Raw genomic sequence first — 17,865 nt, 5'->3', positions numbered from 1 at the left:
TTAAAATCACAATAGGATATCATTTCATACAATAGAAAGGTTAAAACTACAATGAATAATACCAAATGTTATCAAGGGTGTGGAGCAACTGGAAATCCTTTGCTCTTTTGGTGAGATTATAAAATGGTATAACTGCTTTAGAAAATGATCCGTCAGTTTATTAGAAAGTTAGCATATACCTATTCTATGTCTCAGCAATTCCATCCCTAGGTGTTTACTTAAGAAAAAAGAAAATGTATGTCTTTAAGACAAAACTTGCATATGAATATTCATAGAAGCTTTATTCATAATAGCCCCCAAAGAGAAACACTACAAATGTCCCTCAAAAGTGGAATGGATAAACAAATTGAATATCCATATAATTGAATACTATTCAGTGATAAAAAGAATAAACTACTGACACACAGAACATGGCTGTATATATTTGTCAAAGTCTTTTAACCAGCCTTAAAAATCTATGTATTTATATTTCTGTAAATATATTTATCCATTCTTTTTAGATTAAACAACTAAAGCAAAGAGAAGTTACACAACATGTTCAAACCAGTGAGCTCCAAGTCTTTTAAGTGCAGCATATTCTCCATGGCAAAACAATGAAATTTTCTAAGTCTTTGTTACATTCTGAACAATACAGAATTTAGCAATACATTTTATATAACGGGGCTTCTTCTGCCTGTAAGGAAACTACATTCAGTAGCAGTCATTTGATTTCCAAAAGCTGTCATTTTATTCATGTATTTATTCAGTAACTTATTCAATGCATTTATTGAGCTCCTACTATGTGCTAGTTACTCTTTTAGGTTCTGACAATGGAGTGGTGAATAAAATAGCATATAGCTCCTTCACTTTCCTATCTGTGTGCTACATTTTTCACAAAACTCCTTCTAATAATATATGTCTTCCTGAACTTGCATTCTAGTTAGAGAGACAGACATAAGGTATGTAAAACATACAGCATGTTAGCTAAGGATAGGATTAAGGACAAAAAAATGGAGCAGAGAAGGGAATAATGTAATATATGTATTGCAGGGAGAGAGAAGGTGAAATATTAGATCTTGCAGCCATCAAAAGCTTTACTGAGCTCTTTTTCAGCAAAATCCTAAAAGAAATGAGGGAGCAAGGCATGCAGATCTGAGGAAGAGCTTTCCAGAAAAAGAAAAAGCAAGTGCAAAGAACTTAAGAGGAGAACATAACTGGGCTCAGAGAATGGAACAGTGTAGTTAGAATGGAGGGAGGGAACAAAGAAAAAAAGTAGGGAATGAGGTCAGATTTGGCTTACATAGGGCCTTGCTTTCTTTTTGCCACTGTGTTTTGTGGGTACCACTCCTTCACTATTACTCTTATTATTGGTTAGCCAGCAACAGGAACTAATGAAGAGAGTAGTAGCCCATCCACTTCCTAGAGGCAAAAAGCTTTGTTCTCTAAAGAACCATTTACATCTTTCGTGCCTATAGATATTCAGGTTTGAATATTAAGACACATAATGTCTGAATGTTACCAGTAGAAGCTGAACAAATGGCTGGCTTTCAAGAAGGCTCATATTGCAACCTTTGCTTTTATAAAAGTCACTTCTTGTCTCTCTCTCTCTCTCTTTTTCCTTTACTCATTTGTTGTGTGTGTGTGTGTCTGCTTTATTTGTTTTTTGTGTGTGTTTGGGTTTGTTTTGTTTCAAGTTTTTATTTAAATTTCAGTTAGTTACCACGGGGGAGGTACATGGGGAGATGGGTGAAATAGGTGATGGGGATTAAGGAATGCACCTGTGGTGATGAGCACTAGTGATGTATAGAATTGTTGAATCAGTATATTGTACGCATGAAACTAACATAACACTATATGTTAACTAACTGGAATTAAAATAAAATAAGGTAAATGAAATATTGGCATGTGAAAAAAATAAAGTCACTTCTTGGCCAAAACTGCACTTAGCCTTGTGAACTTAGAAACTTAATCTTGTTAGTATCCCAGAGTTAGGTAGACATGGAGAAATGCCAGTAGAATTTACAAGAAACTGATGTATAAAATTCAAATACCAGCTTATTAATTTATAATAAAACTTTCAGGGAAGCCACATAACCATGTCAGTCATTAGGGCTTCTTCTGCCTGTAAGGAAACTACATTGGAAGCCAAATAATCACAAGTTTAATTAGTGAGCATGGAAATCAAGCCGGTCATCTGAGTTTGAATGTTCTTGGTCTCTGGCCCTGGGTGCTCAAGGAGCCAATCTCTATATCAGAGTTATACATGTCAGGTAAATAGTCCCTGCCAGCACATGACTCCTTCACCTTCCTATGTATGGACTGCATTCTTCACAAAACCTCTTTTAATGATATATTTTTTCTTGAGATGTATTACTCTCTTCTGTGACATCTAGCTATGACTGATGATCTGGAGCCTCCCTAACCGGACTTTGAACATCTCCACTCTGATCCACTGTGCATTAATTTCATAGTCTAACTACTGAAGAATAATTTTAGAAACATACTACTATGCAACTGACCAAATTTACTGATTAACCAAAAATCTGTTTTAGTTATTTATTTTATTTCTATGTATATATTCTACGAATAGGAGTATGGACATATTTTGAGACTATACTCTCCCTATGAATATATTCTATTGGATATACCAATGAATATATATATTATATAAATGTATATAGTGGATATACATTTTATATGGAAATATATTCAATATTTTAAACATCTTTTGAATATAGTTTCATATCTAGTATTAGCTTATACTAATTTATTTCTAATCCATTTCAAGTCACTATTTTGCCAACGTATCAGCAGGCCTAGTTCACCAGTTTCAGTGAATTACCTGAATTTACAGAATTAACAAAAACTGGAGACTTAAGAAGACATAAGATCTATGGGAATTTATGTGAATTTTTAGTTGACAAGTTTTCACTTTGTTTTTGTAGGAATACTTTGAAATACTTAGAGTGTCTTGGTCCCTTTTCCCCTGCTTTTGCTGCTGCTGCTGCTGCTACTGCTACTGCTGCATAATTGTGTTTCAATATAATTGATTTACTTTGTAATTGTGTATGTTTTATTTTATGCATTAAAAACATTATTCTAAAGTGTCCACAGCCTTCACCATACTACCCATGGCATAATAAAGAACCCATGGCATAATAAAGGCAAAGAAGCTGTGAGCTAAGGGAGGAACTTAGAAAGGTAATAACCTTTGCTGAGGGAAAAGCAGAGAGATGTGAAGAGATTTGAACCCTTACACAGCAATCATGGGACTGTAAAAATGGTGCAGTCACTATGGAAAACAGTCTGACAATTCCTCGAATGGTTGAACATAGAGTTACCATATGATCCCTCCTTAGGTATAGACCCTAGAGTGGAATATTATTTGGCAAGAAAAAGGAATGAGATTCGAATACTTGTTACAACATGGAAGGCCCTTATAAAGGTTATGCTTTCTTTGCCACATCTATTGCGAGAATGAAAACCATTCTCAGCAATCAGACTGTTGACATTCCAGAAAATGTTGACATCACCCTGAAGGGACACACTGTGATCATGAAGGGCCCCAGAGGAACCCTGCAAAGGGACTTCAATCACATCAATGTAGAACTCTGTCTTCTTGTAAAGAAGAAGAGGCTCCGAATTGACAAATAGTGGGGAAATAGAAAACAACTGGCTACCGTTTACACGATCTGTAGTCACGTACAGAACATGATCAAGGGCATTACACTGGGCTTCCATTACAAGATGAGGTCGTTGTATGCTCACTTTCCCATCAACATTGTTATTCAGAATGGTTCTCGTGTTGAAATCCGAAATTTCTTAGGTGAAAAATATATTCGCAGGGTTCGGATGAGGCCAGGTGTTGCTTGTTCTGTATCTCAAGCCCCAAAATAGTTAATTCTTGAAGGAAATGACATTGAACTTGTTTCGAACTCAGCTGCTTTGATTTAGCAAATGATAACTGTTAAAAACAAGGATATCAGAAAATTTTTGCATGGTACCTTTGTTTCTGAAAAAGGAACAGTTCAGCAGGCTGATGAATAAGATCTAAGATGTCCAGCAACAGAAACAGCAAGATGCCAGATGATTTTTCAGACTTATTTGTGATACCTTAAGAATGCAATAAAAATTATACTGAAAAAAGATTATGCTAAGTTGAAGAAGCCAGTCACAAAATGTATTGTATGATTCCACTTATAAGAAATATCCAGAATAAACAAATTTCTATATAAAGAGAAAAATCAGTAATTGCCTAGTGCCAAGAGTTGAAGTGTGGGAATGGAAAGTCACTGCTAATGGGTAGTAGGCTTATTTCTGAGGTAATGAAAATGTTCTAAAAATTTATTGTGACAACTCTGTAAATATACTGGAACCCATTGAATTGTCCACTTTAAAGGAAGGATTTTATAGTATGTGAATTATATCTCAATAAAGCTATTTTTAAAAGGATGATTGGGTATTTTTTGTATAGCCAACACTAATGTCACTTTTACTTTCTTGTGACCTAACACCAAAACCCTTGCTCTTTCTACCGTGCTTCATTGCCTTCAGTGTAGTATCGTCTGGCTTAACATAAATATACTGCTCTACCTATTGTCATGACTATATAATCTTCTGGATCTTTGAGATGGATGGGTCTATGTTTCAGTGAATGAACGTTATAGGGAATGAGGCCATTTCTCTTAACTGGTAACTGCTTTGATAACTAGGAGGCACTCCACCACAGATGCTTTGCTTGGATTCAGATCTCAAACACCATCACTTGTTAGCTGTGAAACCTTGGTTTAATTACTTAAACTCTTTTATCTTCAGGGGTTTTATTTTGTACAAAAATGGAGATAATATCCATCCACATCATATGGTGTTACGAGAATTTAATTATACCTAAAAAGCTCTCAGTATGGTTACTAACCTGTATTAAGTGTTGAATAGTTCTTATTACCATTTATTTTTATTACTATTATTATTTACAATGAGTAATTTCTAATCAAGTGTTTTCTTCTTTAGAGTAGTTAAAAATCCTTTATGGCTATTTACTACTTAACCTACTCAAGCCCTGTTCATGTGTACTCTTCTTTTAATAGGTGCAACATAAGAGATACAGTGCAATTCTTAAGCGTTTGCATTGTCAGGTGAACAAGCTTCAGTCAAATAGAAGACAATGGCAATGGAACATTCACCAACTAGAAAAAACTGCAGCTGAACTAAGGAAACGCATTGGAATGAAAGATTAACATGGCCAAAGGGCAATGTAGAACACAGACTATTTAAAAAAAAAAAAAAAGATAGGACAAAAGGTTGAGAAAATTCTTTTGATTCTTAACCAGCATCCACTACCAGAGGTCTGTCTTAATAACAGACTCTCTTTTTTTGAATCTGTTAATGTGTTTGCTAAAGTGCCTTCCAAGCCTACAACTGATAGCAGTAGGTAGACGATAGAAATACTTATAGAAAAAAAAAAAAGAAATACTTATAGAAAAATAGTGGAAGACCCTATAAATATTTGAGTATGTAAGATATTTTGTACTGATGAATGCCTGTTTATAAACATATTGCCTTCACTATCATGTGAAGGAAAAATGTAGAAGAAAAGAAGTATATAAAGTTACAAGATTTAAATTGTTAAGGTATTTTAAATGATTGTTTCAAACTTTTTATTAAAACTTGCTTTTTCACCACTGCCTTCACAGTGGTCCATAAGTATTGACATTTATAATAATGTTGTTGTATGTTCAATGCTTCAGGTATTTAAATGTTTTCTTTTATCCAGAAAGTAACAATCCTTTTTTCTTTGTTATTAGATAATACAATTTTAGAGTGTTGCAAGGCATAACACTTTTCGTCCTTAAATTCTTTCATACTATTCTGTGACAAAATTGAAGTTATAACATCATGTAAGGCAAATACCAGCTCTTAAAAAAAGTGTTAACTAGTATAGACAATCGTGTATTTTTTTCTCACTGAAAATCATATACTATGTCCATGGCAACATTTCAAAATTTAGCTTCTTCATATGAAGATAAAAGTGCTCCTTCTTGTGGCTCCACTGAATCAAATTTTAGGAACAGAAAAAATATTATTGAAGATAATGGTTTGTAAATATTTACTTTTAGGATTTAATGCTTTCAAAGCAACATCAAAAAGGTATCTCAAGTCCATTTTCTCCTCACCTTTCTTCGTGCCTAAGAGGATAGCTGATATAAAACCTGATATTAATAATCTTGTTATGTCTAACATTAACAATCCTATTATGAATTAGCATGGCTCATTATGGCTAACACTTCAAATGGCTTTGCTGTAACACAATCAGCTGTGGTGCATGACTCAGAAATACACTTACAAATAAAAATGGTTAAACCTGCATAGAGAGTTCCCACTATGCTCAGCTGAAGACAAGACTGAAAGTTTTAAAGGCTGATCATATAAAAATACTTCAATTTACTTTGCATACTTAAAAGGCTGTTCTTATAACTATGCTTCATAATTTTATAGTTTATAAAAGAAAAATTCTACTTTTCTAAACTCTCGATAAGTTTATAACAGTTTTCAAAACATTTGTATGTGATAGCTAACACCTTGAGTTATATTCGTAAAAGTTATTTAAGATATAATGAAAATAGGTTTAATCTGCTTAAGATAATATGCTCTATTTGAGAAAGTAAATTTCAGTGCAGTTTTCTGAAATACCCATGACAATAATACATGTACCTATTTTAAATTTTGTGACAAATGAAAGATTTGAACAAGAACATTTTTATTTTCCTTGCTCCTTCTAATCTTGAAAATCATTTCAGATGATGGAGCTTTCAGATTAACCAAGAACTAAAACTTGAGGTATCCTCAAGCCTGATCATGTAGTTAAGTGGATATAGTATCTCAACGTGGTCACAAACTCTAAAGTTAGAAAATGAATTAATTCTAAAAATCTCCATATAACTGAACCTAGCTTAGAATATGAGTTCTTCTGCTTAGTGGCCTTTGTCACATCCTATTTGGCCTTAGAACTCAGTTTTTTTTTTGGGGGGGGGGGAGGTTATCATTCAATTCAGAATTCTCCTTATTTTCTTCCTGGCAGTAAATTGAACTCCTGGGGCAAGGATTAGGGGAACACACTTAATATTGTTTTGTCATGGGGGAAGTGCCCTGGTGCAAGTGCCATTCTCATTGGCCTCTGCAGAAGTGTAATCCATCTTCTTGATCTTTAGCATTACCTTTTGTTTATGCTATACCTGCAGTTTTTTTCTCTAGGAAATGTGGTCAATCTCCTTACTGAATCACAAGGCCTCTTCTGGCCATATTTAATTCTTTTCTTTCTATATGCAGGCCAAATTTTACCTCTGGCACTTGCAATTCTACCCATGCATTCTTTTTTACCCTGATTCCCAGTATAAGATACATCTTTCAAGTCTCTCAGTGCGTTGGGGCTCAACAAATTCTTCTCTCAAAATGCCCCTTTTCTGCAAAGGAAAGCTATGATTTCAACAATTGTTTCTATTACAGACTTTAAAAAGCATAATGTGAAGCTCAAAGCTGATAAATGACTTCTTAATTCTGAGTAGTGTCTGTCTTGACTCCAGCCTTCTAGGTTCTATTTCCTAAATGATCAGGAAAAGGTAACTAGTGCAGGAAGAAGTGGGAGGAAAAAAGCCTATATTAATATATAAAAATATTACTTACTTCATGTGCAATCTATGGGCAAATTTTAGTTGCCCAATGTGAAGAAATTGATATCTACTTTTAAGCCATATATTAACAGTGGTGATTTCCATTGTCAAAGCAGCCATCATGGACACTGTCATGGCTAATATAAATGATCTATATGTTATCTGTTAGGCCATGTTCTTCCAGTCAATTGATTAATCATGCTATTTTCCAAAGCACTGCAGATATGAAATAGCAATACTAATAACATACTAAGCCACTATGCTGTGTCCTATTTGGCAATTTGTATACATTAATTCATTTACAGAATAATAAATGGCTTAAAGTATATATTATTATCCTTAATTTACAGATGGGGAAACTGAGGCTTAGTAACTCGCTTAAGATCTTATCACACAGGTCATCAGGGACAGAGTTGAAATTCATTGCCCTATTTTTTTAGTTACATAAAATACCCTGCAAGAAATGATTCCAAGGTAAGCCTCAATTTTACTATGAATAAATAATTATTTGTATATTTAATCAATCCTTTTAAGAGATTACAAAGCATAAGATGAATTTAACTAAAGAGAGAAATCTTATAGTTAAAAAGAGTTCCGGGGTGCCTGGGTAGCTCAGTCGGTTAAGTATCTGACTCTTGGTCTCAGCTCATGTCATGATCTTGAGGTTGTAGGATTGAGCCCTGGGTGGGGCTCCACAGTCAGTGCAGAGTCTGCTTGGGATTCTCTGTCTCTCCCTCTCCCTCTACCCCTTCCCTTTCTTCCTCTCTCTCTCTCTCAAAAATAATCTTTCTTTAAAAAGGGGGGTTCTACACTGGTGAACAGAGTCCTAACAAGTGAAAAGCTGACAAGCTGAAAGATCAATAACTCCATTTGGATCCCTAAGAGAGGTAAGGACACAGGGAAAACCACTGTTTATGAAATTAGGGAGACAGGTGAGCAAATACAGGGAGTCACAAGACTGGAGCAGAGACTCACAAACCACCATAGGAAACAGGTCAGGACAGGAAAACCTAACTGCAATTGATACATTTCTGAAGTCTTGGTATGGACAACTCTGTGTGACAAACTTTAGGGAAACCCAGGCAGAGAGGTCCCCACAATATTGTGAGATTTATCTCCAGATAAGAATTACATCTGATTTATCCTCAGAAACCATGCAAGCAAGAAGAAAGTGATGTGAGATATTTAAAGTGTTGAGAGACAAAACAAAACAAAACTCACCAACCTAGAATTCTGTACCCTGTGAAATTATCCTAGAAGTGAAGGAGAAGAAAAGACTTTCTCAAACAAATTGAGGGTATTTGTTGCCAGTAGACCTGCCTTACAGGAAATGTTAAAGAAGTTCTCTAGAGAAAAAAATATTATGTCAGAAACTTAAACCTACATGAAGTAAGGAAAAGCATCAAGGAATAATTGTATTTTGAACAAACTGTTACCTGTTAGATTAAGTATATTAGCAACAAAGTATTCAAATATACATGTAATTTATGTATATGCAAATATTTATTAATACTTTTATATTTAAAATGAATGATAGCAATGACACAAGGTATGGGAGGAAAGAAGATCATTTTGTTATTATAAGGTATTTATACTATGAGTGAAATAGTATAGTGTTATTTGAAAGTAGACTTGGATTTGTTGTAATGTATATTACAAACTCAAGAGCAAACACTAAAAAAAAATTAAAAAGAAGTATGACATTCTCCAAGAAGAGAAAATGAAATCATATAAAATGCTTGATTAAAACCACAAAAGGCAGAAAAAGAATGAGAGACAAAAAATTAGGAACCAAAAACAAGAGCAACAAACAGAAAATATTAACAAATAGGGGAGGTATGAATCCAACTATATCAATTATCACTATGAATGTCAATGTAAATGCAGAAATCAAAGAGATTATCAGAGTGGATCAAAAAACAAATTATATATCTATATGAAACCACTTTAAATATAAAGACACATACAGATGTAAAGTAAATGGATAGAGAAATATACCATGCTGACAGTAAAAGAACAGCAGTAGCTATATTAATTTCATAACTCAGCAGACTTCAGTATTAGGAAAGTTATCAGAGAAAGAAGGACATTGTGTAGTAATAAAGGGGCCTCGAAAAAGATGCAACAATCCTTAATGTGGATGCATCTAACAACAGAGCATCAAACTATGTAAGGCAAAAACTGATAGAACTGCCAAGGAGAAATAGATAACTCCACTATCATAGTCACAGACTTCAACATCACTTTATCAGAAATGGACAGATTCATCAGACAAATTCAGTAAGGACCCAGATGAATTCAACAACATCATCAATCAACTAGATACAACTCACACCTATGCATTACTTCATCCAACAACAGTAGAATACACATATTTTTCACAACATTCACTAAAATATTCTGAGCCATAAAACATACTTTAACAAATTTAAAAGAATAGAAATTGGGGCATCTGAGTGACTCAGTCTGTTAAGCGTCTGCCTTCAGCTCAGGTTAAGATCTCAGGGTCCTGCAATCAAGCCTGAGTCAAGCTCTCTGCTCAGCAGGGAGTCTGCTTCTCCCCTTCCCTCTGTGCACTCTCTCTGTCATGTACATGTGTGTACTCTCTCTCTCAAATAATAAAATCTTTTTAAAAAGAATAGAAATAATAAAATATCTGCTCTCAGACCACAGTGGAATCAAACTAGAAATCAATAACAAAAAATAACTGGAAAAAATCTCCAAATAGGAAGAGATTAAATTACATACTTCTAAATAAATAGGTCAAAGATCTAAAGAAATTTTAAAATATTTTGAACTGAGTGAAAATGAAAGCATAATTTATCTAAATTTGTGGAATGCAGTAAAAGCAGTGCTTAGATGAAAATTTGTGACACTGAATGCATATATTAGAAAAGAAGAAAGACCTAAAACTAATCATCTAAATTTCCACATTAGGAAACTAGAAAAAAAAGAGTAAACTATTTCTAAAGTAAGTAGAAGAAAATAAATAATAAGAATTAGAGCAGTAATCAATGAAATTGAAAGCAGGAAATCAGTAGAGGAAATAGATGAAACCAAAAGAAATTTACTGATTTCTTTAAGGAAATCAGTAAATTCACTGAACATCTAGCTAGATTAACTAAGACAAAAAGGACAAGACACAAATTTCTGATATCAAAAATGAAAGGATAATCATTATAGATCTCATGGAAATTAAAAGGATAATAATACTATGAACAACTCTATGCCCACAAATCTGATACCCTAGATGAAATGGACTAATTCCTTGAATGATACAGCTGCCAAAACTCACACAAGAAGAAACAGATTATCCGATATAGGCCTATAATATATAGGCCTATGTTTATTTAAGGAATTGAATCAATAATTCATCACATTCCAAAACAGAAGCCCAGTGGGTTCACTGGTAAATTCTACCAAACATTTAAGAGCTACACCTATTCTCTATAATATTTTTCAGAGGATAGAAGCAAAGGGAATTCTTTCTAACTCATTCTATGAAGTCAGCATTACCCTAATACTAAAACCAGAAAATACATTACGAAAAAAAGAAAATGACAGATCAATACCTCTCATGAACATAAATGCAAAAATCCTCAACAAAAATATGAGCAAACCAAATCCAAAAATGTGTGAAAGAAATTATATGTTATGACTAGGATTTGTCATAGGAATACAGTGTTGGCTCAAAACATCCAAAAAATAAATTAACATAAACCACATCAACCGATTTAAAAAAGTAAAATCATGTGATCATATCAATAGATGCATAAAAATCATTTGACAAAATCCAAGTCCTACTTATGATAAAAACACTAATAAACTAAGAATATGGAGAACTTTCTTAACTTGATAAAGACTAACCACAAAAAAAAAAAAAAAAAAAAACTAAAGCCAACATCATACTTAATGGTAAGAAGAAACTCAAAGCTTTCCCACTAAGGTCAGATACAAGGCAGGGATGCTCTCTCTCACCATTCCTTTTCAACATCGTAAGTCTTTGGTAATGCAATAAGGCAAGAAAAAGAGATAAAATGTATACAGATTGGGAGGGAAGATATAAAACTGTCTTCACAGATGACATGATCATCTAGGTATAAAATCCAAAATAATTGGGGAAAAAGCCTCTCTGGAACCAATAATCAATTATAGCTAAGTTGCAGTACAATATAAAAAAGTCAATGCTTTCTTACATACCAATAGTGAACAAGTGGAATATGAAATTTAAAACACAATACCATTTACATTAGACCCCCTCCCTGCAAATGAAATACTTAGGTACAAATCTAGCAAAATCTATATAAGAAAAACTACAAAACTCTGATGAAGGTAATCAAAAAAGAGCTACATAAATAGAGATATATTCCATGTTCATTGGTAGGAAGATTCAATATAGCCAACGTGTCAATTCTTCCCAAGCTGATCTATATTTCAATGCAATCCCAATCCAATTCCCAGCAAGTTATCTTGTGGCTATTGACAAACTGATTATAAAGTTTATAGAGAGAAGCAAAAGACCAAAGACTAGCCAACCCAATGTTGAAGAGAAGAACAAAGCTGGAGGACTGACACTATCTGATGTCAAGATGTACTATGGGGCAGCCCCGGTGGCGCAGCGGTTTAGTGCCGCCTGCAGCCCTGGAGACCCTGGATCGAGTCCCATATCAGGCTCTCTGCATGGAGCCTGCTTCTACCTCTGCCTGTGTCTCTGCCTCTCATTATCTCTCTGTGTCTCTATGAATAAATAAATAAATAATCTTAAAAAAAAAAGATGTACTATGAAGTTGTAGTAATCAAGATAGTGTGGTACTGGTGAAATGATAGGTCAATGTAACAGAATAAAGAGCCCAGAAATAGACCCACATAAATATATCAACTGACCTTTGACAAAGGAGCAAAGGTAATACAATTGAGTAAAGATAGTTCCATCAACAAATGGTGCTGAAACAACTGGACATCCACATGCAAAACAATGACAAAACAGACCTTACACCTTTCACAAAAACTGATTCAAACTAGATCATAGACCTAAACTTAAAATGCAAAACTATAAACTCCTAGAAGCTAACAAGAGAAAATCCAGATAACCTTGCATATGGTGTATCTTTTTAGATACAACATCAAAGGCACAGTCCATGGAATAAATAATTGACAAACTGGACTTCATTAAAATTAAAAACATCTGTCCTATAAAAGACACTGTCACAAGAGAATGATAAGATAAGCTGCAGACTGGGAGAAATACTTGCAAAAGATCCATCTGATAAGAGATCTCTGGGTGGCTCAGCGGTTTAGCTCCTGCCTTTGACTCAGGGCGTGATCCTAGAGTCCCGGGATTGAGTCCCATATCAGGCTCTCTGCATAGAGCCTGCTTCTCCCTCTGCCTGTGTCTCTGCCTCTTTCTGCCTTCTTTCATGAATAAATAAATAAAATCTAAAAAAAATCCATCTGATAAAGGACTGTTATTCAAAATAAAGAACTCTTAAAACTCACCAACAAGAAAACAAACAAGTAGATTTTAAAAATCGGTCAAAGACCCTAACAGACATCTCACCAAAGAAGATAGGCTGATGGCAAATAGCATATGGAAAGGTTTTCCACCATTACATGCTACCAGGGAAATTTGAATTAAACAATAATGAGATACTACCACACACTTACTAGGATGGCCAAAGTCAGAAACACTGATAACACCAAATGCTAATGAGGTTGTGGAGCAATAGGAACCCTCATTCATTGCTGGTAGATATGCAAAAATTGTGCAGCTATTTTAGAAGATAGTTTGATGATTTCTTATAAAACTAAACATACTTTTACCATACAATCCAGCAAATGTGCTCATTGATATTTAGCCAAAGGAGTCAAAAAACTAATATCCACACAAAAACACAGATGTTTATAGCAGCTTTATCGATAATTGTCGAAGTTTGGAAGCAACCAAAATATCCTTCAATAGATGAGTGGCTATATAAGCTGTGGTACTTCCAGACAATGGAATATTTAGTGCTAAAAAGAAATTAGTTATCAAGATATGGAAAGACATGAGGAACCTTAAATGAATGTTACTAAGTGAAAGACGGCAATCTGACAAGGCGGCAATACTGCAGGATTCCAGCTATATGATACTCTGTAAAAGGTAAAGCTATGGAGACAGTAAAAAGATCAGAGATTGCTAGGGTTGGGAGGGAGGTTGGGAGAGATGCATTGGCAGAGAACAGAGGAGTTTTAGGGCAACAAAAATACTCTGTATGATATTATAATGATGGATATATGTCATTGTACATTTATCCAAGTCCATAGATAGTAAAACACCAAGAGTGAACCCTATGGTAAACGATGGACTTTGGGTAATTATGACATGAAGGTATCATTCTGGTGAGTGAAATTGATAATGAGGGAGACTATGCATGTGTATGGACAAGGAGATTATGAGAAATCTCTGTTCTTTCCTCTCAATTTTGAAGTAAACCTAAAACTTGTCTAAAAAAAGAAGAGTTTTTTTTTTTTTTTTTTTTTTTTTTAGCATTCAAATGCATAGTTAACATTACCAGGACGGTCAGTATCAGTAAACATTTTGGCTAAGGAAAATGGAATCCTGCAAATATTACTTTGGAAACTTTTAAAGTTCACACAGGTGTTTGCAATGGAAATCCTAAATTCCCACATCACCTAATATTGAATATGGAATCCATTGTTCATATAAAAATCATTAAGAGGGCACGTGGGTAGCTCTGTTGGTTAAGGGTCTGCCTTCATTCAGCTCAGGTCATGATCCCAGGGCACTAGGATCTAGCCCCATGTCAGGCTCCTTGTTAGCTGAGAGAGAGCCTGCTTCTCATTCTCCCTCTTCTGCTCCCCCTGCTTATGCTCTCTTTTTCTCTGTCAAGTAAATAAATAAAATGTTTTTTTAAAAATCATTAAGGTCTATATTAATGCTATGGATATTTGGAACTATTTTTTGGCAGGAGGAGTCAGTAGATTCAGAAGAACTTACAGTTTTGCAACTATTTGATTTGTGGCTTATATTTCCAATATTATAAATATTTTATTTTTCATTAAGCTAATGATTACTAAAGCTAATGATCAGGAGCTAAAAATTATATGCCTGTCAAAAATAACCTAAGCTATATTTGTTTATTTGAATTTATAATGTATTTCTAAGGAAAGGTTTTTTTTTTTCTTTTCTGATAAATTTGGCAGTGTGAGTAATGGGTTTTCTATGTCACATTAGTTATCATATAACTTTCTCCTGAATGTTACTGAACTATGACCAAAGCCAAGAAAAATAAATTGAAAAAGATACTAAGAGCAGGACAGCTTTATTTAATACATAGCTAAGAATGGGATGCTCCAAATAGCTTTTTCTCTTCTATAATTTTCCATTTAAATTATGGCTTTGGGATCTAAATCTTTAGAAAAATAAAAATAGTACATGATTTGGTAATAACAGAGCTATTTACATAATCTAGTAGATAGACATGAAGTAATGTAACTTGAATCTCTTAATTAATGAAATGATATATTCCAAGAGCAAAATCAAGAGTTCATGCAGTAAATAGTTTTAAAAGTCTACCCAAAAAGCTTTCTGGCATAACAATCATGTCAAAATTGGAATAAAACACATAAATTACACATGTTTTCCAGTATTGCTCAGTCCACACAGCACAAGGTAATTTAGAGACAGTAATAATACACTGACAATCTAAGAACACATTCAAATAATTTTGTCAAAAATGTTTAGGTCAAGACATATCATCCACCTCATCTATTATTTATTACTCTCTCTGACATTATTTGACACAGTAAGACAAATGTAACCCCTGTACTTGTATTGAAGAAGCTTCAACAAGGTGTTCTTTAGACTATGCCCCCTTGAGTCTGCAGCGCTTCTTTGTGTATATGACATGGCAAAAAAAATAGCACACCTGCAATCTGCATGAGTTGTTTTGTCTTCAGTGACTAATGTTAAATAGAATTAGTTATGTGCAGTGATTCAGTCAGATGTCATCACGTCTACTTGGCTGAAAATATCACATAGTTTTCTCTTCATCCGGCTTTTCCACAGAGTCTGTGTAGAGACATCTTCAAGTGTCTGTCATTCTTTAGAGTAAGATCTCTTTAGGGACACTTCCCCCCCTTCGATGTAACATTAACTTTGCTGCGCTGTTAGATAATGTTGATAATATTTTAATTTGTGGTTTATACAGATTTCTATAAAGCACTCACTTTTCCAGAAAGATCCAATCTTTTTCTAATCTTTCAGTAATTTGGATTATTCATCTTCTAAGCCTTTCAGTTTCAACCTGTCAATGTAATTTACCCCTGTACAGTTTTCTAAGACTAGTGTAATTCTCTCATTTCTCTTAAATTTCTTCCCATTAAAAATGCCATGTCCTCATTCAGAGCTCACCCGTTTCAGTTTCTGCAGGGCTATAGCTAGCTGTATCATCTTCGGGCTCCAGTTCTCATTTTTTGTTGTAACTTCAAAGTTTAATCTATGATCTAAAGTTAGATCCTGAACATTGAAAACAATTTCTTCATTTATAACTGCTTATGCAAGAGAATCTATCTTTACTTTGAGACGCCTCACAGAGATCAGCTTTCTCAAAAACATAGTGTAGTGGACATAGGTCAGATCCTCTCAGATATTTTTTTTTATCTTTTTTGAGCACCCCTTGCCTAACTGAGGCATGCTTTTGCCTCCAATAGCTCTCACCTAAGACATCCTGTGGGAGGTTTGCTTCCCTCAAAAAGACTTTACCTAATATTGCAGCCTTGCTTGACTTCTTTCTCCTTACCAGTCTTGCTTCCCATACCAATTTCACCTGGGAGGGCTTCAGTAATAAATCACTTGCTCAGAGTCTGCTTCTGGGAATCCCAAAGTAAGTCCCCTTGTAAAAATAATCACACACTGAAATCTATTTTCAAGAGATGACAATTACTTTACTCTTGCTGCTCATTCCAGATCAATTTTAGTACCAGTAACAGCAGCAGCAGAGAAAAAAAGATGGGGGGTGGGGGTGGGGAGAAACTTAGGCCTTTGAAATTTAATCACTGTCTCAGGATAATTTTAACATTATTTATTTGCTTAAATTTAAAAAGCAAGCCAAAAGGCACAAACTTTATCCCACATATTTAATGCAAATATAAAAGTACACTATTAGCCTTCAAATATAGGAAATCAATCACTATTTTGCATTTATCTCTTATGATGTTAGTATTCTTAGGAACTACCATGTTGCTGCATATAATAATTTATTAAATAAATCTTGGTTGGGATCCCTGGGTGGCGCAGCGGTTTGGCGCCTGCCTTTGGCCCAGGGCGCGTTCCTGGAGACCCGGGATCAAATCCCACATCGGGCTCCTGGTGCATGGAGCCTGCTTCTCCCTCTGCCTGTGTCTCTGCCTCTCTCTCTCTCTCTCTGTGACTATCATAAATAAATAAAAATTAAAAAAAAATTAAATCTTGGGACTCCTGGGTGGCTCAGTGGTTGAGCATCTGTCTTTGGCTCAGGGTGTGATCCCAGGATTCTGGGATTGAGTCCCGCATCGGGCTCCCTGTGAGGAGCCTGCTTCTCCCTCTGCCTATGTCTCTGCCTCTCTCTGTGTATCTCTCATGAATAAATAAAATCTTAAGAAATATTTATTAAATAAATCTTGATTCTAAAGTGTCAATTTAAATGTTTAAGATATTTCTTCAACTGTGTTAAGATCACATCACTTTATACGGATTTATTAGAAGACTCATGCAACCAGACAAAACAGATGATATTTAGGGAAAACATCTTTGTTGCTCTCATCCCAAGCAGATGACAAGATATGGATAGGAATAAATCATGTGTGTTCATTCACATGACCCTATGTCTTTATATAATCATTCTGATTCTTCCAAGTCTTTCTTTACCATCTTTCCAATTTTTTTAAATAAGCAATTCTAGCTTCTAATCATTCATTATTCTATCTATAGCTTAAGAACACTAGAATAATAGTCTATTCTGATCAAGAGTATTTCACTCATTGGGATGCCTGGGTGGCTCAGTTGGTTAAGCATCCAACTCATGATTTCCACTCAGGTCATGATCTCAGGGTTATGGTGATGGAGACCTGGATTAAGCTTTGCACTGGGGGTGGGGCCTGCTTAAAATTCTCTCTCTCTCCCTGTGTTCCCATCTCCCTCTTTCCCTCTTAAAAAAAAAAAGAGTAATTAACTCAGAAA

General features: G+C 34.6%; 1 protein-coding gene and 1 pseudogene across 15 annotated transcripts in view; both read left to right on the top strand.

Annotated features, from left to right (window-relative positions):
* The window catches only part of CCDC122 (coiled-coil domain containing 122), a 43,670-nt gene extending 38,153 nt beyond the window's left edge, over positions 1 to 5,517 (top strand). For 11 of the 15 annotated variants that reach the window (XM_072782982.1, XM_072782981.1, XM_072782984.1 and 8 more), the window contains one exon: positions 5,067 to 5,517. In XM_072782982.1, the coding sequence (XP_072639083.1) occupies positions 5,067 to 5,216 (150 nt within the window). In that variant the 3' untranslated portion in view covers positions 5,217 to 5,517. The other 4 variants (XM_072782986.1, XM_072782980.1, XM_072782987.1 and 1 more) reach the window with 4 other exon arrangements.
* Positions 3,406 to 4,026, top strand: LOC140608123 (large ribosomal subunit protein uL6 pseudogene; annotated as a pseudogene).
* Positions 5,518 to 17,865: the final 12,348 nt, after the last annotated feature.

The sequence above is a fragment of the Canis lupus genome, chromosome 17 (assembly GCF_048164855.1).
Source record: "Canis lupus baileyi chromosome 17, mCanLup2.hap1, whole genome shotgun sequence".
Lineage (NCBI taxonomy): Eukaryota > Metazoa > Chordata > Mammalia > Carnivora > Canidae > Canis > Canis lupus.
This window is presented reverse-complemented; position numbering and strand designations above follow the sequence as displayed.